Genomic DNA, 23,207 nt, shown 5'->3' with positions numbered 1-23,207 from the left:
GCATGTGGAAGAGAAGAAGATCAAGAAGAAGCAGAGAAGGACTGGGAAAGTCAATTCGAATCACGATCCGAGGAACCCAATCAAAATAGTCGAGGTTTGATACCATTATGGAAGCCCACGAAGTCCGATCGACATCATCTTAGCGCATCACTCAGCCAAACACACACTCCAAAGGAGGACCCAGCGAGTCAGCCAGCTCAGCCTGCGCACCCGCTAGAAAATCCAGAACACTCATTCACTGGTGTCTCGTATTCCCATATTTCACCGCCACAGAGCGCGATGACCGAATCAGTCTCGGGGTCTTCACTCCTTCAGGCCCGGGGCGACACTCATTCTACTTCACACGAACACTCGCACCACCACCACATTCGTTCCCACCACAAGAGACTACATCAACACCAGCAATCGCACCAACATCTGGAGAAGAAGGAAGCCCATCCCGCCGACGATTCTTCCGTCGTGCATATCGTCCAAACCGTCGACGTCGTGCAGATTATCGATGGAAGTGGTGCGACCATCAGCCTCTCGACTGTTGCTCCCCCTCCCCCACCAACCAAGTCTGCACCTCCGAACGTGCTCCAGGCGCTTCCCGACCACAAGGTAGCCGTCGCTGCAACCACCGACGATGCTGCAGCTGATTCGCTGCACACCCCCATCCCGACGACGCCAACACCGTCGCCAGAGCTAGACATTTCGGCGTCGCTCTCCATGTCACCTTCGTTTCCCACTGTTGAATCTTATGCCAAGATCTCGTCCACTCCTTTGCCTTCGGGCTCTTCGTCTGGGGCCTTCCCATCTTTTCCGGTGTGACCAATGTTACAACCACACCAACCACACAACGTGAGTGCATACCCATTATATCGTCGCTCAAGCTTGTGGCCCGCCCGCACATATCTAACTCACCACAGCTCTTATTTCTTCAACGTTGTCGCCGACACCATCAATCTCTCGCAATGGCACCGTCACTTTGAAACCGATTCTGGAAGCAAATCTCACCACGTCTACCCTTCCCAACTCGTCTGGTACTGTTTTATTCAACGGTTCGTTTACGACGACTCTTCAATCTTCCGATTATGTAACAGCTTCGATTGCCTCATCAACCGGTGCGTCGGAATCATTGTCGCCATCACCGTCGCCATCGCCATCGCCATCAGCATCGCCATCAGCCGCGCATTCGACACCAACCAGCAGCGATGACGGTGGCTTCGTTGGTGTCTTTGGCGGAGGCGATGAGTCGACTGCCGGATCTGCACCTTCACTTTCCGCGACTGCGACTCCATCGAATGGTGCTGATTCGGGGTCATCCGGTGGTCAGCCGACGCTGCCTGGGACGGTTGTTGGAAGTGTTCTCGGCGGTGTTGCCGGCGTTGCTTTCTTGCTTGTTCTTGCTCTCATGCTTCTGAGATGGAAGAAGCGCCAGAATGCTCTGAAAATGAGAGACAGCGGCAACGGCCCCCGTGGGTTGATCACGGGTGCCGGCACTGCTGGTGGTAAAGACAACCCCTTTGCCGATCCCCCGCAAACCGCCAATAGCTCAATGGCTCAACGACGGTCCGTTCCGTTTGCCATTCCCGCTGCTCTGGCCAACCTAACAGGTGGCCAAAAGCGATATTCCACTCGTACAGATGCCTCTGCCGAGGGCGGTGAAAAGGGGTTCCAGAAAGTTTCAGGCAGAAAACTTCCCTCCGTTCTGCACTATGGCGGGGATGGGTACTCGGAGCCTTTCAGCCGTAACACCGTTATGAGCGACCAGTCATCCTATAGAGACTCGCTAACGCAGAGTGTCTATGGTGGACCCGGTATGCCCAGATTGGCCTTGGGTTCTCCTATGCGGCCCGAAAGTGGTGTCCCCGTCTTCCATGAGGGACCTGCTCGGAAGGCGCAGACGGAACCGGGAAACTTCAGTCCCACGAACTTGGAGCCGCCGGCTCGAGATCCACTTGGACGCTCGCACCCGTCGCAAGACGGCTCCAATCGGACCCATGGCTCGGCCTCTAGATTTACGGAAGAAATCTAAGGGGCCCTTATTTGCCTCCAAAACCCCCTTCTTGACTTACCTTGTTCTATACCTTTTTTCGACTTTTAGCTGATACCACTTGGCTTACTGACCTTTGGGTGTCGATATGCGCAACAGCATCGGGTTCGGCGTTCTTAATGTTTGAATATTTAGTGAAGAATCATGAGAGAATTAGCGATCCGCTGCTGTTTGGGCGCTGTTGCGTATGCCCCGACTGCGGGCAGGAATATCTCTTTGTACATAGCCATCCACGGTAGATGGAAGACCAGATGCATTTCGCAGGCACCAAGAAACCGATGCTTGTGCCTACGATCTCTCAAATAATCTAAAGCATAATGATCCCTGAATCTACGGGGGCGTACAAACTATAATAGCCGTCTTTGAAGAGCCTGCCGGTGAAGAGATGTATACACGGGGAATGCTGAGTTCCATCTATGCGATGGACCGACATCTCCCCTCCCGCCACGTTTCGATTTGCATTGTGATGCTTAATGGTTCGTGATGCTGCCCAGGGCTGTTAGGCTTCAACGCTCAGATTTCGTGTATTTCGAGACGACTATGAAACGTGCAAGGGCGCGGTGAACCCGTCCTGAGCCCACAACCCCAGGCGCAGGACTGACAAATCATCTATGGCACGAGTTTCTACTGCCATTTGACATATCAAAATGAGTCTTCCCTTCCTCAGATGAAGAAAAGAAACAGAAGCTCCAGTTGATATATTGCAAACAAACCCGGCACTTGTGCGAAAGACTCGTACGGACGGAGTGCAGGGCTGGCTACCTAACTGGACCTGGGCGCTTTCTCGGCGTCATCCCTCGGGGATACACAAGTCCATAGCTGCATACGGTCGAGGTTGCACACAAACAAGTCCGGCTGGTGGGGGTAGTCACACGAGACTGGGGCAAGCTTTAACCTTATATCGAATCCAAAACAAGGGACTGGGATGTTGGGCGAACGATATGTGAGCAATTTTTGGTGTGTAATCCAATTGCCGGGCATTTTTGTGATGAAGTTGGCTGGTTGGCTAGTTGGTAGGCAAGTGATATCACTGCTATGTACAGTAGCTGTAGATCACGCGAGAGCCCCCCTCCTCCTTATTTCCCCGTTCCTACGAGTCGTGATGATGATATGTGTTTTCGTCCCAAGTTTCTATCTGGTGGATGACGAGATCATTATCGCATATGGATTTGTTACTGGTCTACGAAAGATCAACCTGGAGGAATGGGAGGAGATGGGAATGTTCAGATGATTAAAATCTCCGGTATGTCCCAACTTTTGACTGGCTCCCTCCCAGGAACTCCTTCTCGACGAGGCAGGAGTTGTTGATGGCAGTAGTGGAGGCGGTAGTATCTTTTGTTAGTCACAGTAAGTTGTTGCAGGGTAAGAAGAACCCTGGCTACCTCACGGCAAAGGAGCAAGGACAGTGCTAGATTGATTGCCTGAGACGCGGAATTCGGACTTGACGCCAAGCTGCCGACGTGCTGTAGGACGAACAACCTGCGTAGATCTCCAGTTTTGACTTGACTTATTACAAAAGTGCATGACTAAGTCCAAAGGAGTCTCTACCCGTCCATGCCGGCCGGCATCACGCGGAGCACATATTTTACACGATGGGAGAGGGAGAGACAGAAGGAAGTGTGGCAGTGCAAAAGGGGAGAAGATGTATCGTGACGCAATATACAGGGCTCGGTGTTGTTGGTTAGGAGAAGTAACGGACGGCCGATTTCTTTTCGCAAGCCGGGGCACCTGAAAATAACCCGAGCATCCGTTGGGTGTTCTGGAGTGCAAAGGCATTGATTGCATCAACGTTGCATCTCCAACGATACGCGAATCGCCCAGAGTCGTATCAAGAGGCAGATATCATCATTGGCTGCTCTCTCATCACTGACGGCACTGATGCGCTAATCATAGCCAGCTTCTCACGCCGAGAATGCAACTGTAAGTATACATATATATATTCGTTGGTTATATTTTGGGGTATTCGTTTACAAACAGTCGGGTAGGTGTTCGGGTAGCTGGGGCCGGTTTGGCTTACGAATCAGCGACTGGACAAAGTCTGTCTTGCTCTCTCTCTCTATCGGAGGCAGCCCAACCAGCAGACTATTGCCGCATGTACCCCCAAGATGATGTAAAGAAGGTTACCTTGCATTTGCTCCAAATTTCAGATTTAGTCGCTTCACGACAAGAGGAGGAGGCGTTCAACGCGGGATTAGAAACGTGGGAACGGCAGAAGCCTGACTCTGCGATGGCCGTTACTGTCTCGCATGCCTTTAGTGCAATCCAGGCGACAGGACTCAGGACAGGAATGAACAAGCCTCAGCGAAAAAGAAACCCACGCACCACGCACCACGCGAAGACGCGACTCGCCAGCGGGGACAGCTTAAGAAAGGTACAAGATGCGCATTAGTACTTTCGGCTGCTGCAGGAAGGGCGGCTGCCAACCGAACGGCGTTAAGAAGAAGACGAAGAAGAAGACGAAGAAGAAGACGCATCTTGAGACTGGAGCTTTAGCCCTTCGGCGGCTTAGGCCCTCTCCCCCTCCCCCCTCGCACCCCCTGCCCCTACCAAGACCCAAGTATGGCGAATAGCGCGTTGCAGCTTGTTTTAGCTGTCGGTTCCTCGACCATTGAATCTCAAGCGTCAGCCCACCCCCCACCTACTCACAACCTGGGAGCATTTGCTTGGGAGGGACGGGCAGCAGGCAGGTATTTGATGTCAAGCTGCCATCCGTGCCTCCGAACCCCAGGGACCCTTCCTGCGCCTACAACCGTAACCACTTCATCCCACTTGTCTTTTCCTTTTCCTGGGACCTCGCTTGCCTTTGCTTGGGACTCTTGGAGACTGACTAACTAGCTGCCTGTCTCTGGTTTTCTCCGACCTTTTCCTTGCTTCGTTTGATTGTCCCAACCCAAGTGACCTAGTATATACCCTATATACCCTATCTATTCGACTAGTTTCAAGTGTCCCATATTCCCCATCCACGATTTCCCACCATGACAGGAACCCATTTCACTTCCTAAGCAATCGTTAACCTACCCTACCATCTGCCGTGCCGCCACTTTCGCAGCTAGCCCGGACGGCACCCAAGATTGCATTGCAGCCGTCGACGCCCTTAGTTGCGACGCAGACAACGACGACAAACAACAAATATATCGCGAAGACCCCAGCCCAGAACCCGCAGCCTGTCCCGCAACTAGACTCTAGCCATGATGGATCACCTACGAGTCGATCCGGGGGGTTTCCACGTCCATGGAATGCCCCCTCCGCAATTGGCGAACCAGCCGCCCCAGATATTCGGAACTTACCTCCATGACGGCATGCCCGTGATGCCGCCAGACCTCCAGATGGGCTTTGACCCGAGCTCGCTGATGGGCGACGAGAACGAGGCCAAACGGAGGCGCATCGCAAGAGTGAGCCTGCACTGTCCCTACATTTGCGCCTGCGGGCGCGATCCTGTACGCCCGGGAGCTGACACCAATCGTACATAGGCTTGTGACATGTGCAGAAAGAAGAAGATCAAGTGCGACGGGAAGCTGCCGTCGTGCACACACTGCATCAACTACAAGACGGATTGTGTCTTCACCCAAGTCGAGAAAAAGAGAAACCCGCCCAAAGGGTAAGTGTTCCGCACTTGCTTGCTGAGAGCAAACCACAGCGACTTGGTCGAATTTGGCACTTACGTTTCTTTCCTGGCAGCGCAAAGTATATCGAAGGCCTGGAGAACCGCCTCGGTCGTATGGAAAGCCTGTTGAGATTATCGGGTAAGTAGCCTGTTTCCGGTGTTCAGCTACGTCGCCTTGTGCGACCGCTTAGCAACCGTGGGGTTTCACCCACACGTCATGCATATTATTGTAAGAGCTGACAAATCCACCCCTTTCAAGGCTTGCTCGGCGAGGACGACGAAGCAACGGATCTGGGCACATTGGAGAAGCGCTTGGCAGAAAAGGCTCAGCAGTCGCGACAAGCCTCGCAGGCTGCCCAGTCAAATCCCACTTCGCCATCGCAAGCTACTTCTGGTCAAAATGACGCTGCATCAACCCCTCAGAGCTCACTCACATCGCCTGAACCTATGCGAGATGACGACAAGAGGAGACCTTCTATTGCGCCCTCGGAAAGGCAGAAGGAGAAGGAACCAGAGAAGAAAAAGGGCGACGACGTTGAAGCTCTGTCCGAGATGATGTGCTCTCTGGTCACTAACCAATCAGGCGAGACGAGATATATCGGCTCATCGTCGGGATTCTCCATCTTCTCACCAAAGGGCATCCAATGGGTCAACGAGAAGACTGGGGACAATTCCTTTTCGGAGATGATATCGGAAGTTTCCATCGACGACCACAAATGGAATCATTGGAAGCCGGAAATTTTTAGCGACTTGTTCCACCGGAGAGTCTTCCGGCCGCTGCCGCCCAAGCCCGAGGCCCTATCCCTGCTCAAGGACTATTTCGAGAACTTCAACTGCATGTTCCCGCTATTCCACCAACCGACGTTCATGCATCTGGTAGAGCGGCAATACTCGAATGACCCCTATGAAGGCTCGGGATGGTGGGCAAGTCTCAACGTCGCTTTGGCAACAGCACATCGCCTCCGCGTCATGAGCAAGCTGGTACCGGAAGAGGAGGATAGCAAGGCATGGGCCTACATGAAGAACGCCATGGCTGTCTTCCCGGAGCTTACGATGCGCAATACGGATCTACTGAGTGTCCAAGCCCTGTGTGGCATGGCTTCTTTCATGCAAGGAACGCCGAACCCGCAGCCTTCTTTCCTCCTCATTGCGGCCGCGATCAGGCTGGCTCACACCATCGGTTTACACAAGCGCGGTAGTGGTTTCAATCTGAACCCAGTTGAAATCGAGCAGAGGAAACGGGTGTTCTGGATTGCCTACATGCTGGACAAGGACCTCTGTCTGCGCTCGGGGCGGCCACCGGCTCAGGATGACGACGACATGAACGTGGAACTCCCAGACGCCGACCCTGAGGACAATATTGGCAACATTCCCCTGGCTGATGGCAAGGGCAAGATGAATCTGTTCCGAGTCATGTGCGAATTGACAACGGTCGAGAGTCGCGTATACAAACGGTTATACTCGGTTAAGGCACAGAAGCTGTCAGAGGGCGAGCTGTTGCAGACCATCGGCGAGCTTGACAAGGAATTGGAGGACTGGAAAGACAACATCCCGATCGACTTCCGCCCCGAACATGACATCAAGGCTTCGCACACACCGCTCATCTTGCATGTGGTGATGCTGCATTTCTCCTACTACAACTGCATGACGACGATTCACCGCATGTCGGTCCATCGGGGTTATTGGACAAACCGCCTCTCAAACTACGCGATTCAGGGTCTCAACACAAAACCGCTCAATCCTAGAGTGTTCTCGTCGGCTGCTCTTTGCGCGTCTGCTGCAAGAGCTACCATCTCGCTTCTCAAATATGTCCCGCAAGGCGACTATCAGGTTGTATGGTGAGTCAGGTTATTCCTACCCGGGCGTTCAACTCCATTTGCTAACTATACCAGGCTCGTGCTATACTTCCCGGTTACGGCTCTCGTCACACTATTTGGGAACATCCTGCAGAACCCGGTCGATCCACGCGCCAGGTCTGACGCCAAACTCATGAACATGGTGGTGACTTTCTTATCCACCTTGGGCCACGAGGCAGAGACAGGCGGTGTCCACCGTATGCTCGGCGTCTGCTCGGAGTTCGAGCGCATTGCCAAGGTGGTAATTGACAAGATGGAGAAGGAGGGACCAGCTCGGCGGAAGAGAAAGAGTCATGATCCGGCCCGCCCCAGTAATACCACCACCAACAACAACGCGCAAGCCACCACTACACCCCGACCAACGTCGTCTGCAGCCACTCCGAAGTCGCATTTCAACCAGGGCTATGGGCAATCGTCTCCCGGTACTTTCTCGGCCGGCAACCAGTACAGCCCTATGAACACTGCTGCGTCGTCTAATGGCCAGGCACCGCGGGACGGTCAGGATGGATGGCCTCAGGACTATCCCAGCACAGGCCCAACTTACGATACGCCCGACTTCAACAACTTCGCCGAGCTGACCGGGTTTGGGCAGGCGCTTCCTTCGCCACCTATGCAAAACCCTGTAGGCGGCTTTCAACCACTGCTGCCCCAAGACCTATGGCAATTACCAACGGCATTGGATTGGGAATGGGCCGAGATCAGTGGCGGCGTCTTGCCTGGATTCGAGAACGGTGCCGTCGGCCACCACCCCGGGCAGCAATAAAAGCCGACATTCGCGAGATCACAAAGGCGGGGGTTTTGTGACAATTTCTAAGCATGGTTTCCCGTGCACCAGGCATTTATACGTTTGGCCGACCCTATAAAACGGCTCATCTCCAAGGACGCGAGCTATGCACTATCATCAAATCAACACAACGAGTCACGAAACGGAGTAATTACGAGCATATTTGACTGGATTTCACATGTGGTGCGACGGGTGCTGTTGTCCAATCTACCAACAACACAATACCCTCGGTGCCTACAACATCTTTACAAGATTATAACGGCCGTTTTTTTATTTAGATATACCACCTCGGGGGCAAGACGAGGACACGAAGGGCGTTTTGTTTCCCTTTAGTGTGCTTTGCCAGATGCGGAAGCAACGCTGGAAGGCGGCTCGCAGGCTATTTACTCCCCTCACCGTTGCATTTCTTTTCCTTACAAGTCCTATGTTTGGAGACACGCACATTGATAACTCTAGACGGAACTCTTCTGGGCTGCGAATATACACCTATGCGCTCCCTGTTTGCTGTTCGCTTTCCCCTCTCCCACTTTGCTGGCAGATGTCTTGAGCTTTGCGTTGCTATTCCCTTTCTGGGGGTTTGGCGTCATGTTCTCCAGCGTTGAGTTTTTTGCCTTGATAATTATCCCCATGTATGTTCCTGTGGTGTGTGGATCATGTCGTTCGTTGACGATGAGACATTGATCACCCGAGGTGTGTGTGTGTGTGTTGGTTTTCTGTTTTGTTTTGTCTGGTTGGAGCATCCCCAGCGAAAGTACTATAGACAGGAGTGGTTGGCGCATTGCAGGATGGATGGGAAGTGGGTGGCGAAATGAGAAAGCGAGGAAGGCTAGCCACTTGGTGCAGAAGAAGAGGCAGCCATGTGTGTCATAGTGTCTAATGTGTCAGCTAAATAACAAACTCAAGGGATTATTTGTCTACTTTATAGCAGGTCATGACCTTACTTTAATGCGTGAATAGTCAACTATGTACTGGGTATACCAACTAAAGATCTAAAGCTATGCTTTGGCTCTCCCACATAGTCGTAGAAAGCAGATATACTTGTTCCCTCCATTGCTATGCACACCAACCATTCCATCGTATAATTGAAGTTCAAACGCATACGCTGTTAATCCATCATAGTCGTTGTCATCGTCCATATAATCATCTCGACTTCCAATATGGTGGTCCCCTTTCCGACCCCCGTCCCCCCTTGAAGGAGTCGAGCCTTCCTGTCATCTCCGCTCCCGGGATTGGATTTTCACTTATCCAGCGCCTTATCCATTTGCGCCCTCCATTTTTGACTGTTCTTCCTAAGTAGCCAGATGCAGGCGTTGCCGCTGAGCCACGCAATGAGGCCGAGCATGGTCATGAGCCAGCCGTGGCCCATAGCGTTGATAAGGGGTTGGCCGATGACGCCACCCGTACAGCTGAAGATGTTGCGCACGAAGTTGTTGAGGGCGACGCCGCTGCTGCTGCGGCGCGGCATGAACTCGGTCAGCATGGTGGTGGCGGCGCTAAAGACCAGCATGCTGCCCAGCCCGAAGAAGAAGTTGGCGATGCCGGGCACGATCCAGTGGACGCCGTTCTGGACGGACCAGCCATACCAGATCAGAGCCCCCGGGAACAGCGTCGCCGAGATCCACGCGTTCTCGCGCATGCGGTCCTCGGGCAGGTAGACCAGCTTCCCTCCGGCGTCGTACCGGCCCGCCTTCTCCGCCGCCCGGATCATGATGCGGTCGATCCAGCGGCCGCCCAGCAGCGAGGCGATGAAGTAGCCGAGGGACCCGGGCAGGTACAGGAGGCCGACGATGATGGACGAGAAGCCGTAGGGCGGCTCGGAGAAGGCCGACTGGATCGAGACGTTGAGCACGTACAGCACCCCGAAGGTGATGGAGGCGTAGTAGACGGTGATGGCCACGGCCGGGAAGCGCAGGTACGTCACCACCTGCAGGGGGTCGACGAAGCAGCGCTTCGCCCACTGGCCCAGCTGTCTGGTCCGCACCTGGACCGACCGGGTGGTCGACACGCGGGACAAGTCGGCCCCCTCGGCAGTATGTGTGTTGTTGTCGCCGTTTACGGTAGCCGCGGGTTTCTTCGCCGCGAGAGTTTCTGGTAGGGCGAACAGGATCAGGAGGAAGACCACGGCACCGAAGGCGGTGAGAAACCACAGCGTGCTGCGCCAGCCGAACGCCTCGGCCAGCACGCCTCCTATGATGGGCGCCAGCAGCGGGCCCATCAGGGGGCCCAGGTAGAACATGCCCATAGCCCGTCCGCGCTCCCGGGGCTCCCATATGTCGGAGATGGTGCCGGCGCCCACGGCCTGCACGCTGGCCGACGCGCCGCCGGCAAGGATCCGGAAGACGATGAGCATGGCGATGTTGACGCTGAACCCGCCGACGAGGCAGAAGACCACGTTGAGCGCAAAGGAGACGAGATAGATGGTCCGGCGCCCCAAGGTCTCGGAAAAGGACGACCACCACAGGGGGAAGATGGACATGCTCAGCATGTAAAAGGCGACGGACAAGTTCACTACCGTCGAAGACGCTCCCAAGTCTCTCGTTATCGCGGGCAGTGCAGCTATAACGATCGGATCAGCCCACGTCCTCAGTAACACTTCTCCCCGATGCACAAATATGGCCGCCAAGCAGGGTGTATACTCACGGAAGAAGATAGCGGAGCCGAGGGGGGCGGCGGCGGCGGCAATAGCCACGAATATGGTAATGGTCCACTTGACTCTAATGGAATAATCGTAGGGGCGATTCACCTCGGGGACCAGAGCCAGCTGCGCGAACAACCCCCTGCGACGCGCCCTTGGCACCACACTCAGAGCCCTTGACCGCGTCGACGAAGCCCTGGAGCGAGTCCGGGACAAAGCAGCCTCCCCCGCCTCCTCTCCGCCGTCCTTGTCAAGCGCATTGCTAACATTGCCGGTCGGCTGCGGCTGCTCAGGGGCCACTTCGATGGACTCCTTCTCGGCACTGCGCCCAATGCCGGCGGTTACTGCTGTTGCTTCGATGTTGCCGTCGCTAGACCTGCGGCTCAGCGACGTTGAGACCGAGCCCGTGCCTCTCACGGGCTTTTCTCCTGTATGCTTTTCGGAATTGTCGTCCATCGCCATGGTCCATGTGGAGCGGACCGGCCCGGTGCGGAAGCCGGCACCCGATGGGCACACAGAAGAGGGATGTTGCCACCGCCACCCAAGTAGAAAATACCGCCTTCGCTTGCCTGCGCTCGAGCTGTGTGCAGTCAAGCCAAGAGGAAAGGGAAAAGACCCGGAATATGGAAGGGATGGACTAGGCCGTGACGGAGGAAGAAGTTAGCGGTAAGAGAGAGAAATAGAGAGAGATTGGTCACCAGACGAGCAGGTTGGCAAAACATGGGGAATAAACCCGCGCGGATATGTATGTATGTAAGATGTGCCCTGCCCAGCATCCGGGGAAGCACCGAGCTAACGGATCCTGGCTACAGCGTGGGATGAGATAGAAGCCAGGTGGAGCAATAAAGCCGAGTCGCGAGCGTGGCCGAAAGCGCGCACCGCGAGGAAATTCGACAAATACACCAACCATACGGCAACAAGAGGGGAACCGGCCCACATTACCCCGGATGGGGGAGGATGCAGAGCTGTAGTTCGTAGGGCGTTGCATCGGGTGCCAGCCTGGGGGGATATAGTGCCCGAGACCGGAAGGGTAACCCAGTGGCGAGCCGGCTATTTGACGCAGCAAAAACATCAAGACCGTACTCGAAACAGGCAGACTGAGCGACGGTGAGGGAGACCGGGGTGGTTGATCCCAAGAGGCTCCTTCGAAGACATGACAAGATTCACAAGATTCACAAGACCACCATGGCACAGAAAATGTTACATAACGATAGATTATTCATCTCCTGACGGTGCTCTATTTTAAATACCCTCTCTACCGAGGTTCTAATTATACCATGATTGCTTCTCCAAGCTGTTCAGGATTCATTGCTTGGCGACGAACCAAGCGCCACCAAGACATAATCGTAACCGGGATATCGTGTAAGGCCTCTGATCCCTCCCTAGAGGTAGAGGCTGTAAACCAGCCTAAAGAATGGTCCGACGAAGAGAATACACACACCATTAACGCCATGCATGATCAACCAACCATGTCTTTCTACTTGAGGGGGTCGTAGACGCGATCCTTAATCCACTTGGTCAACGCGACGTCACCCCACTCCTCCCACTCAACCCACTGCTCTTCGGGGAGAGCACTGACGCCCTCGCGACGGGCAGCCTTCATCACCTCACGGCAGACGACGACACTGGCTTCACGAACTCTCTCGATCTTGGGATAGATCAGTCCGCTGGCCACCTCCTCAGCGTCCAGGGTCTCCGACAACGAGGCAGCCGATGTGTACACCATGTCGTCCGTGATTCGGGTGGCCTTGGCCAGAATGGCACCCAGACCGAGACCGGGGAAGACATACACGTTGTTGCCCTGGTTGGGCTGGTACGTCACAGATCCCTCGCTAGACTTGAGGGAGAAGGGCTGGAAGGGAGAACCGGAAGCGAAGATGGCAGTGCCTTCCGTCCACTGGATGGCTTGCTCGAACGTGCACTCCGCCTTGGTAAGGGGGTTGCTGAGGGGGAACAGGATAGGGCGTCGACCAACACCACCAGAGTCCACCGAGGCCTTGAGGGCACGGACGATGGACTCGGTGAACACACCGAAGGTGGCGGTCAAACCGACCAAAGCCGAAGGTCGGACGTACTCAATAACTTCCTCCAGGGTACGGAACTGGTGACCGTTGTTGTCGGTGCGAGCAAAATACTTCTTGTGCTCGGCGAGACGGTCACCACGGTCAGAAGTCACGAGACCCTTGGTGTCAACCAGCCAGAACTTCTCCTTGGCCTCCTTCTCGGTGAGACCTTGACGGGTGTAGAACTCGACCAATTGCTTGGCGACACCGACACCGGCAGATCCAGCGCCCATGAAGACGAGGCGCTGCTCCTCGAGAGGGACACCGGACAGGTTGACTGCTCCGATGTATCCTCCCAGGACAACGGCACCAGTTCCCTGGATGTCGTCGTTGAAGCACTTGTACTTGTTGCGGTAGCGGCTCAGGTAGTTGAAGGCCTTCTCAGTCTCGAAATCCTCGAACTGAACAACCATGTCGGGGAAGACATCGTTCACAGCCTCCATGAACTCGTCCATAAACTGCTGCTGGTCGGCAACAGAAGGGCGGTGGGCACGGAGACCAAGGTAGAAGGGATCCTTGAGGTTGGTCTCGTTGGCGGTGCCGCAGTCGAGCACGATGGGCAGAGTCTCCTCGGGGTGGATACCGGCAGCTCCAGTGTACAAGGCCAGCTTGCCAATCTGGGGATGGTTGTTAGTGATGCAGCCCTACAGTCTAAAAAGCGTAGCCAAGAAAAACCACGCCAATTGCGAATGCATATGCACGCTACACTTGGCTCACGTGCTAAACGGGCCGCACATACTTGCGCACATGCAGTGCAACGCATTGACAGGTCGTTCTGGCCAGAGGGGTTTTTTTTCTTCTTCTTTACTTACAGAGATGCCGACACCGTTGATGCCCAGGTCGCCCAGACCCAGGATACGAGAACCGTCTGTTACGACACAGATCTTGGGGTTGGAGTAGCGCCAGTTCTTCAGGATGGTGCGAATTGACTTGCGCTGCTTGATGGAGATGTAGAGGGCCTCCGGGCGGGTGTAGATGGAAGAGTACTGCAGGCAGACATCGCCAATGGTAGGCGTGTAGACCAGAGGCATGAGGTCGCGCACATTGTCGATCAGGACACGGTAGAACAGGTCGGTATTGGTGTCCTTGAGCGATGACAGATACAGGTACTTGTCGATGGGAGTCGACCTAGTGTGGATCATGTGCATGCATCGTGCAACTTGCGTCTCTACGTCTTCCATGGCGTGAGGGATGAGGCCGGTGAGGTTCTTAGATACACGTTCGTCTGGTGTGAACGAAAGGCCTGGATGTTCGGGCTTGGGTCAGCATATTATAGACCAATGTCGACATCCGGCAGGACGACGAGAGTTTGGGATAGAGTTTTGTTGGTTACCTTTGTTCCACGAGGGTTCGCGGAGGATCTGGAAGCCAGTGGCTTGTGACTTGGGGACGTATTCCGTCTTGACGTATTGTTGAACCTCGCCGTAGTGGTTTTGTGCGTAGCCGCGGAGACCGTCGAGAGAAGCCATTTTCATGCGTTCTTGTATAGCCTGGGTGTTGACTGAAGACATTGGGTTGAATTGTGAGAGCGACCTCCGGGAAGATATAGACATGCGTTTGCTAGTAGAGATGGTAGAGGTGTGGGAAGCCCGACCAGAAAAGATGGATGCCGGGGATTGGGAGCGCGGAGTCGACAACGGCGAGCTGATGGTGCTGTAAGTGGTGTTGTTGCTGTTAAGCGCCATTGGACGGACGGGGAGTGGGTGGTGCAGGTGCAGGTGCAGTAAAGGAGGAGGGGGTGACGAGGAAGCTTTCCACTCCAGCTTGCTCAACAAAGCTTCGGGAGGACTAGGGAAGGAATGGCTAGATTGCTTGTTCGAATGACACCACTGATCACCAGATTGGGTATGTAGACTCGCACTGCGGTTACTGCTAATCAAAATAGTCCGGCAACATTGGGTGGCAGACTGAGGTCCGGCAGTGAGACGTTGTGGACTTAATAAGATTCCACCAGGCGAGCCGACAGCCCCGGCGCTGCACACCCTTGCACGCAGACAGGGAGCCATGGGTGCCATCCCGAGTTTGCGAATTCGTGTTGCAGGGGTCTTCAGGGGGGGACCGAGGAGGGGGGGAGGGTGCTCCGAGTGCCTCAGTTTCGTTGGGGTTTCATGCAGTAGGGCACCAAGAGAATCGGAGGAAGGGTCAAGACAAGAGAAGACAGGAGCTCAATCAGTAAATGACTGTGCGCAGGGAGCAACAGCGGGCTCCTCCTACCACATGCAGTAAGTCGGTGGCCGAACTGGCACCCTGTATATCGGAAACTACTGCGGCTTTGGGTAAAGACGGCAGTCTGGTTTCTGCCTAAGCCGCTGGGACGAATAAGTTACGGAACCGCTTAGGGGCAAAAAACCAAAAACTTGGAGACGGACGCGCGCCACCACTTTCTGGAAGCTAGGCAAAGAAGAAATTGGAGATTGACCGTCGCTGGGACGCTGGGCAGAAGCTGGGCTCTGCAACGTGGGCGGGACTTCCGTCGTCCTGTCCGAAAAAAAGAATGGGGAGGCGTTGTACCGTCCAAGAGAAAAATTAATCTCTGGGCTTCTGAAGATCAGATCCTGGTGGCCGGGTGAGTTGTCGGGTAATGGAATATCCCTGGGGATTGGAGAATGGGCAATGGAGGGAAGAAACTCTTTGCGAGACGGGGTCAGAGAGTTTCCAACTTGGACAAATCCCCGGAAAGTTTTCTTATATTGCTGTCTGCTATTCTGCTGTCTCTGGTGAAAAGAAAGCAAAATGGAAATTGGAATTGTTGAATCCAGTCCGTCACTGTGTGTGTTCTATGCCCTGCACAACCCGACTACATACAACAGGTCTTCCGCTGACCGGTAAACGGATTGGGGCCAGTCCAGTCCAGTGGATTGCAGCAAGCCCCCAAGCCCCCCAAGATAATAAGCTGTAAGTATGTATGTATGCATGCATGCATGGGTTACTACGTAGATGGCCGATGAACGGACATGCACGCCTGTTGAATAGTCAACAAGTCGGATGCGCCTATCGGCCGCTGTCGGTGGACGGTCGTGATGAGTGTCTCGTTGACGAAAATATAGGGCCCCGTCACCCGTAGTTTTCTATCAGCACCAAGCCAAGACTCAGAGTTGGGGTAAAGGCGCCCAATCGGGCAAGAACCGCGCCTGTCCGCCAAGCCGTCGTTGAAAATAGTTTCTGGGGATGGAGGAGCTTCCCCGACGGATCGACTGCTAAAATTTCAGCGCCATGGAGTGAGTAAGTCAGCACGGCAACTGCCTTGATTGTATGTGTCATTGGGCACTACGAATGACTCGGGTTTCTTTATTTCCAATGCGCTTCTTGGGTTTGGCTACATACTACACAGACTGGAGGGGCTGGAAGAAGTCCGGACTTCAACTTACACGTACACAGCTGCAGATTGCACCGTGTGCGGGTTTCTCCCGGACAGCAGAAGCAATTTGATATTAAAAAGTTGGGGATATAATATGTATCGTAATGTACAGTCTGTATGTATGTACTCGTATTCCATATTGCCCCCCAAATTGGACCCAAATCTAGCCACCACGCTCCAAAACGAAATCCTGCTGTAAAGCTCTAATGTTAGTGCCGAAGGTGGCTATGGCCGGTTCCAGTTGACAGTCTCACCGGCGAGGCCAACAACGGGACCTCAGATATATTGCCCTGATGAAGCTACAGGTAATTGCTGTGCACTTATTAGTACGAATCATCCGAACTTTGAGCAGCGGGTGAGACATGCATCTGCGGCCACCAAGCCTTTCTATCAAAATGCTTGACTTCACCCTCCTTCGGCCCTCTCACTTACACGACGTCCGTTGTTGTGAGACGCCAGAACCCGAGTATGTAGTGTAGTAGTGTAGTAGTCGCTGAGCTGGCAGCGGGCCAATTGGAGCTGGGTGTGGCCAATGAGGCTTACTGCAAGGAGGGGAGCTGACCAGCAAACAGCAGAGCCCCGAGTCCTGCCCCTGCCCCTGCCCCGAGTTCCAGCCCGAAGCAAAGAAGAAGAAAAAAGAAAAGCACACACACACAAACGCACGCGACACATCGCCAAGGTCGTCCCGGAATCGCAGCTGCGGGCTTGATGCCCAGTCAGTTACTCCGTAGATGCCTGCAATTTTCCATTCCCGATTTCACCCGTTGTCCCCACCACTTTAAAGTTAGCGTCTACAGGGGAGAGGGCTAGACGGCACAAGTTCTGAAGTTCTGACCAGTTCACCGGGTCCAAGTCTCGCCCTAAGGCAAGGGAGGAAAAGAAGAAAAAGATGGCCAAGCTGGTTTGTTGCAGGAGCTTAGCAGAGATCCCATCCGTCGCCCATTCACGGACGTCCCCCTTCTTGAAACATGTCCCCGAACTCTTCTGATACCGTGCCGGAGAGGGCAAGGCGGGCAGGAGGTGCAAACTAGAACAAACTCAAGGTTCGTCGTCTGAAGAACAACTTCAACCTCCCGTCGATCAGATCAGGAGGGGGCTCCACCCAGCCTCGAATCTCAAACATCCCATTTCAGCCTCTTCTCTTCGATAAACTACTGGGTACACCATCGACAAATCGCTGTTCCGCACATGGGCATTTGTCGAAGCGCCGACTACCACCAGCCGCTTGCTCGTCCGTGTCTCCGCTGTTGGCGGCAGCACCATGAGTCCTTCGGTCCTTCTTACTGCACCTGTAACCCCCAGCTACGATCAAGTTTCCTATAGTGATCATAGGCCTGTCCATACCCAGATCATTTCCGTCCAAGACGTATTCTGGTTCCCCAAATCACCGCTCATCTCCATTGGTACAGACGAAGAAATCCATCCCATCCGCCGATCAGGCAATTTTGCTGGGCTTCTCTTGATAAAACAAGGAAACGTTGTCTCGATGACCCTTAATCTTGGCACTTGGCCCTCTTCCTGTGGCTCGGGCTTCTGTTGCGTGGCGATAAGTCGTGGAGACACACGATCGTGTCAGACTTCATGCCGTTCATGCCGCGTTCCTTTTCGTCATGTATCACTTCTCGAATCCTGTCTTGGCCTTTTCTTGTGGCTCATGCATTTGCAATCCCTCTAGGCCGCTGGGCTCTGCCGAGTTATGCGAACATTTCATACGTAGCCGGCCGAAATGTTTCATTTGTCTCCCGTCCCAAATAATACGACAATTTGCTGACTGCATGACGGGTCGGGCCTGTTCTCTCTAGCGTCGGTATGCGTGCGGGGCGGGAGTCGGACCTGGGAGGTCGCCATCGAGGCCCCGAGCCCCAGTGCCCGGTCCGACTATTCTGGATCCCGTTCCCGCCAGGGTGTCCACCACCGTCGTCCGATAAACATCAGATCGTGGTAGCTATCACCGCCGGTGCCCAGAGGTGGTCATGCCATCGGGTGACCTCGGGATCGTCATGAGTAAACACGATGGCCTGAGGTCGAAATCGATCCGTAACTTCCCGATCGCCGAAAAAAGGGGTACTTAATCTCGTGTGTCCGAATGCCATCGATAAGAGGATGGGCTCCCTCCAGCGACCAACTGGAATAGACAACAAATTACCGTGATTTGCTAACTCGTAGTGACAATGCCATTTCCGAACTGTCCGAAGTAATATCTCGCTGATTACGACCCGGTTTTGGCAAGTGCTGACTGGGTGGGAAGGCAACAGCAGAGCTTTCATGCTACACCCAGCAACCAGGCCCCTGGGCACTCGCTACAAAAGCTATTGAGGTGGCCGCGTATAGCAGAACGAGCCTAAGGCTGTGCTGGAAGAGCCGCCCAAAGCGATATTGAGGGCCGAAAGTATGCCCTGGCTTTTTGGGCCAGATACCCCCAACTTTCCTGGACAGCCCTACCTGGTCTCTCGAGTATCGCCCAATTTGACCTAGAAACACATTTCTCCCCATTCACGATATCGATGCTCTTGATATGCCTCGAGTCAGCGCCTTCTTTACATTAGGGCATCTCGAGTTAGGGGTATGAAATAGCACCAGAAAGCTTTGAATAGTGCGTCGCTGAGATGAGCACCAACGAAGGATGAGGTGGCACGCGGCTGGCAGGCAAAACCAGATGGCCATGGCAAGTTACAGCTTGCGCAACCAGTCTCGTTGGCAACTCTAACTCTAATCCTCGATCAACAATTGATGTTATGGGAGTTAGTCGCACAAAGGCCGTTGCCCATGATGAACTCGCGGAAGATATTAATGGTCCATCGTGACCAAGTAGACCTGTATCGTCGCCGATGCTACCGGGCTCTCTGTGTGCCTCGGTGCGAGCCTATTCTTTATCTGGCGCACATGCCTCCCAGGGGTAAGGATTGCCATGTTCTCTGAACGCCTGAGGAGTCTCATATTCGCCAATGGCATCTTGCTCTCTTGGGACTACCCCCCATGCGCCTAAGAACCCCCTTCAATTCTGCTTGGAAGTCAGGGGTCACACTCAGAAGATGTGTAGTTGATGTCCACCCTCCGCTTGTGCCTGTACAAGCCGAAGTCCAGCATTAGCAGTACCCCCAAACGTTAGCAGCCGAGGCGTCTCAAGCCCTTGTTATCGTCACCTAGTATTAATTATACGCTTTTTCTTCCCCTTTCGATCGGTAGGGCATCTCGGCATCGCATTTCGTGTGTCGCCTTATGGGACAGGAGTATGTCAGGGGTGGACTCTCAAAGGGGTTCTATCGATGCTACGGCCGGTCTCTTGGGTCTCTCGCGAGTTGTGATCCACGTGGCTTTCGGCTTGGTATCTGTCATCTTAACGGACCCTACTTATGTCATCATAGTTAGCTTTGGGGCAAACGAGTTTGCGGTACCCTGCAAATATGGTCAAAACACTGATGATAGAACTCAATTCTATCCTGTTCGATAAGCTCGATATCATGGGATAGCTTGGTTTGAACAAGAGTCCAACGATTGCAACGGTGAAGGTAAAACCAGCGACTGGCACAAAGGCCAATGGCAGGCTACGGTGCCCTTTTATCGTTAGTAAAGATGGACCCGGCGGCATTGCTGGCGCTTCGTCTCCTAGGCTACAGCATATCTAACTGAGCTGGAAAGCACCTCGTCGGTGCCCATTGCTGGCCACACCTTCCAAGCTGCTGTGGCGGATAAGAAAACTCTTACATGGCTAAAAGGGGTCGTCGACGCTTACCGATTTGCAAAACGAATCATCCCCGAACTGATGCTTTGGTGCATGCCAGAGCGAATGAACATGTATGTCATGCTATCAGACACATGGGCACAAAGGTGATCGATCAGAGCACACCTACAACGGGTCCTTTGTGCCCCATAACAGCAGTACAGCAGTCTGTCAACCACGATGTTGCTCCACCAAATAGTATGTCCAGCTTCATTAATCACTGAAGCAGGCCTCATCCTGCTGTTGGTTTCGGCAGTCTCTTGTGCTGTACAGCTGTGCATACTTCCTCTGTGCGCCCCTCCGCCGTCCCTTATCGACCACTCCTTGAGATATGAGCAACAACACACTGGAGCGTGTCGCTGTTTTTGTTTGACGGTAGACCTACACCATGGAAGCCGCCACTCTGAACTCTTTGCACTTATTCAACACCGTGATCCTCGGATATGCCACGCGGACGGAGTCACAAGGAGTAGGTTTCTCCTTACTTGTAGACAGATCTAAACAACTGTCTGAAATAAGTCCGCCCTTCAACAGTCAACTTGCCAAACCAGATATTTCATCCAGTCAACTACCTAACCGTACATGAAACCTGTGGCTTTCTCCAGTCTCGCTCATCGTATACGAGAGTCAAGGCACCCTTGCCCCAGCCACTCTTTCGGTATGTTTCCTTGCTTGCTCGGACTTGCCTGGCTTGATGACACTCGCTGCACCTACGAAGCTCATAAGACATGGCCTTAGCCAGGCTTGCTACATCTCCCATGTGCCGGCCCTCAGAAACGACAGGCCTCTGGGCACATGTTACCTTGTCGAATTTGAACCACGGAAGTCCGATCGAAGCATCTCGAATAACCATATGAATACCCACAATGATAAGTATCAGGACTCTTTTGCCTGGCACTGGCCCCCCGGAGCCCTTTTACACTTCTCAAGATCTGGTATACTTCCGTCGTTCATCAACATAGGGATGTTGATTCTCGGCTTGTATCCAAAGCCATTTACAGGAATAAGTCTTTCACTGGGATCAGATGAGAAAAAGGGGTCAGGTGGGAAGCTGACAATCTGTCGATCAAATAGTCCATCCGAAGCTGGCCGGTCGGTCCCCGAGAGTAGATCGAGTATTGAGTTCTGTGATAAGGTAATGTTCGAATGCATTCCCAAGTACATCTAGATATCCCAATGCGTTCTTAAGTACTTCAAGAATAATTCTTAAGATATCCGGTCGAAATAGAGGAACCAATATCTTTTTTCTTCGATCGATTGTCTGTGTCTTGAATTGTTCTGGCCCACAGTCCCATGCCATAACAAATGCACCACTTGTGTTCTGCCCCAACATTTCCGCCTCTACAAGTCTTCACCAAACCTCATGCGCGCTTCCCCCAAGTAACATCCCTCCTCTTCAACCGCGTTCCTGAAACAAAGCCTTCAGCATCTCATCTCCAACTATCACAACTTCCTCTCATCGCCAAACCAACCGACTCTCATCTCAGCCATCATGGTTCTCGGCCTTACTGACCGGGAGCTCGAGCTCCTTGCCCTGAGCCACAGGTGCATGGAGACGAAGCCTGATGTGAGTACTTACATTTCATGTTTTCTCAAACGTTGACTGGCATGCTCACCCTTATATAGATCAACTTCAAGAAGCTTGCCGACCATACCGGCTACAAGAATACCCGTAGCATCGCGAACATCTGGTGAGTTATCATTCACTTTTATCTTGATCAATAGCGGCTCACCCTGAGTTAAGGAACAAGATCTACGATAAGCTTGATGAAGCTATTGATGCCAAGTCCGACACTGAGGGTAACGCCAATCCTAAGGGCAGCAAGGCTAAGGCTGTCCCTGGCGCTGGTGGCAAGCGCAAGAAGAAGGACACCACCGAGAACGGCGGAGACGACGATGTTGCCGCCGCTCCTGCTAAGCGTCGCCGCGGCAAGAAGGTCGAGAAGACCGCCAAGATGGAGGACGACGAGTAGGATGACGAGAAGGACGGCAAGCAGAATGACGACGAGGACGATCTCGCCTGAGTTTTCATCATTCAGCTTCGACATCATACCCCTGACATGCTTATTATGCTCGTCAGCGTGGTAGTAATGGAGGCCGTTCTGGTTTGACGCATGAATATGGCATCAAGAAGCCACTGCTGGTTAAGGAAACAGACATGATATGGCAGACTAGTCTCTCAAGAACCTCATAGGTCGCGAATCAAGGTCATTACCAAATCCATACACTGACACTGCTATGTTTTGAAGAGTGATATCACTTTGTAGCCTTTACTTACCTACCATGACTGATCTTCCTATCTTGCTTGACCGCCTTGTTTCAACCATTAGTCAGATGCTGCAAAGTCAGGAGACTCACCGAGTAAGATAGAGTTTACGTAAAGTGGAAGTAGCTGATCACTTGCATGCCTCCTGGGCACTAGATGCCAAACAAAAATTTCAGCGACATTACCCGGATGGCAGCAGCGTTGTCGTTTCCTGGTATCTGGCTAGCAATCTATCGGATGTTCATGCGCCTCAATATTGCATTGTGGCTACTAGCAGTCACGGCTGGCCACGCCGTCACCGGCTACTCGCTACTCTATCGATAGCCAGTAAGTGTTCCGGAGCCGACTTCTCTAGCAGACCACGTGAAAGCCAAATTCCCTAGAGCTTGCTCTGCTGAGTAAAGCATGGACGGCAAACCTAAACGCCATGCAAGGCTGAAAAACATGGTGAGACTTTTGCATTACTCGGACAGCTCCTGACACGGCGGCAGGCTTTGCCTAATTCAGGATCGTCGGGTGCGGAAAGGCTTGCTGGCTGGGATGGGCGTCTTCAGCGAGACAGCTGTCTTCTCAACAATACGCATACTGGAAAGCGGTTTTGGTATGCCAACGGAACAGGGTGGTTCGACCATGCAATGTGACGGGCGACTGGGCTGGGGAATAATCTGGAGTGCGTGCCTACGGCAGTTCGAGAATGTGCATCATTGCGTCTAGAAGACGTCGAATTACGGCAGGACGCGAAGGATCATCTGCGATCATGTATCGGAAACCACCGGGTAGTTCTAATACTAAAGATCCCTGGCATGCAGACGATGCACGGTAGGTACGTGGAAGCTCGTTCTAGACCCTTAGTTGGTGTCTTACGGTGTTTATGTATTGGCTGGC

General features: G+C 53.5%; 6 protein-coding genes across 6 annotated transcripts; 4 read left to right on the top strand and 2 right to left on the bottom strand.

Annotated features, from left to right (window-relative positions):
- Positions 1-279: 279 nt before the first annotated feature.
- On the top strand, positions 280-1,197 carry PG998_008307 (uncharacterized protein; the record flags this gene model as incomplete). The annotated part of the gene is made up of 2 exons (XM_066875123.1): positions 280-806; positions 909-1,197. The coding sequence occupies 2 exons, from the start codon at positions 280-282 to the stop codon at positions 1,195-1,197; spliced, it is 816 nt and encodes a 271-aa protein (XP_066731068.1).
- A 196-nt stretch (positions 1,198-1,393) lies between these two features.
- On the top strand, positions 1,394-2,017 carry PG998_008306 (uncharacterized protein; the record flags this gene model as incomplete). The annotated part of the gene is made up of 1 exon (XM_066875122.1): positions 1,394-2,017. The coding sequence occupies one exon, from the start codon at positions 1,394-1,396 to the stop codon at positions 2,015-2,017; it is 624 nt and encodes a 207-aa protein (XP_066731067.1).
- A 3,206-nt stretch (positions 2,018-5,223) lies between these two features.
- On the top strand, positions 5,224-8,258 carry PG998_008305 (uncharacterized protein; the record flags this gene model as incomplete). The annotated part of the gene is made up of 5 exons (XM_066875121.1): positions 5,224-5,427; positions 5,506-5,633; positions 5,714-5,778; positions 5,899-7,477; positions 7,532-8,258. 5 exons carry the CDS (start codon positions 5,224-5,226, stop codon positions 8,256-8,258), a joined length of 2,703 nt encoding a protein of 900 aa, XP_066731066.1.
- Positions 8,259-9,516: 1,258 nt separating this feature from the next.
- On the bottom strand, positions 9,517-11,370 carry PG998_008304 (MFS transporter OpS2; the record flags this gene model as incomplete). The annotated part of the gene is made up of 1 exon (XM_066875120.1): positions 9,517-11,370. The coding sequence occupies one exon, from the start codon at positions 11,368-11,370 to the stop codon at positions 9,517-9,519; it is 1,854 nt and encodes a 617-aa protein (XP_066731065.1).
- A 1,021-nt stretch (positions 11,371-12,391) lies between these two features.
- On the bottom strand, positions 12,392-14,631 carry PG998_008303 (NADP-dependent malic enzyme; the record flags this gene model as incomplete). Its single annotated transcript, XM_066875119.1, has 3 exons — positions 14,311-14,631; positions 13,790-14,220; positions 12,392-13,594 (listed from the first exon to the last, which is right to left on the bottom strand). Exons 1-3 carry the CDS (start codon positions 14,528-14,530, stop codon positions 12,392-12,394), a joined length of 1,854 nt encoding a protein of 617 aa, XP_066731064.1. The 5' UTR covers positions 14,531-14,631.
- A 6,917-nt stretch (positions 14,632-21,548) lies between these two features.
- PG998_008302 (uncharacterized protein) lies at positions 21,549-22,029 on the top strand (the record flags this gene model as incomplete). Its single annotated transcript, XM_066875118.1, has 3 exons — positions 21,549-21,623; positions 21,683-21,747; positions 21,801-22,029. 3 exons carry the CDS (start codon positions 21,549-21,551, stop codon positions 22,027-22,029), a joined length of 369 nt encoding a protein of 122 aa, XP_066731063.1.
- Positions 22,030-23,207: the final 1,178 nt, after the last annotated feature.

This window comes from Apiospora kogelbergensis (genome assembly GCF_038363985.1).
Source record: "Apiospora kogelbergensis strain CBS 113332 chromosome Unknown utg000005l_segment0_segment0, whole genome shotgun sequence".
Classification (NCBI taxonomy): domain Eukaryota; kingdom Fungi; phylum Ascomycota; class Sordariomycetes; order Amphisphaeriales; family Apiosporaceae; genus Apiospora; species Apiospora kogelbergensis.
Note: the sequence above shows the minus strand (reverse complement) of the source record. Positions and strands in the feature narration are given on the sequence as shown.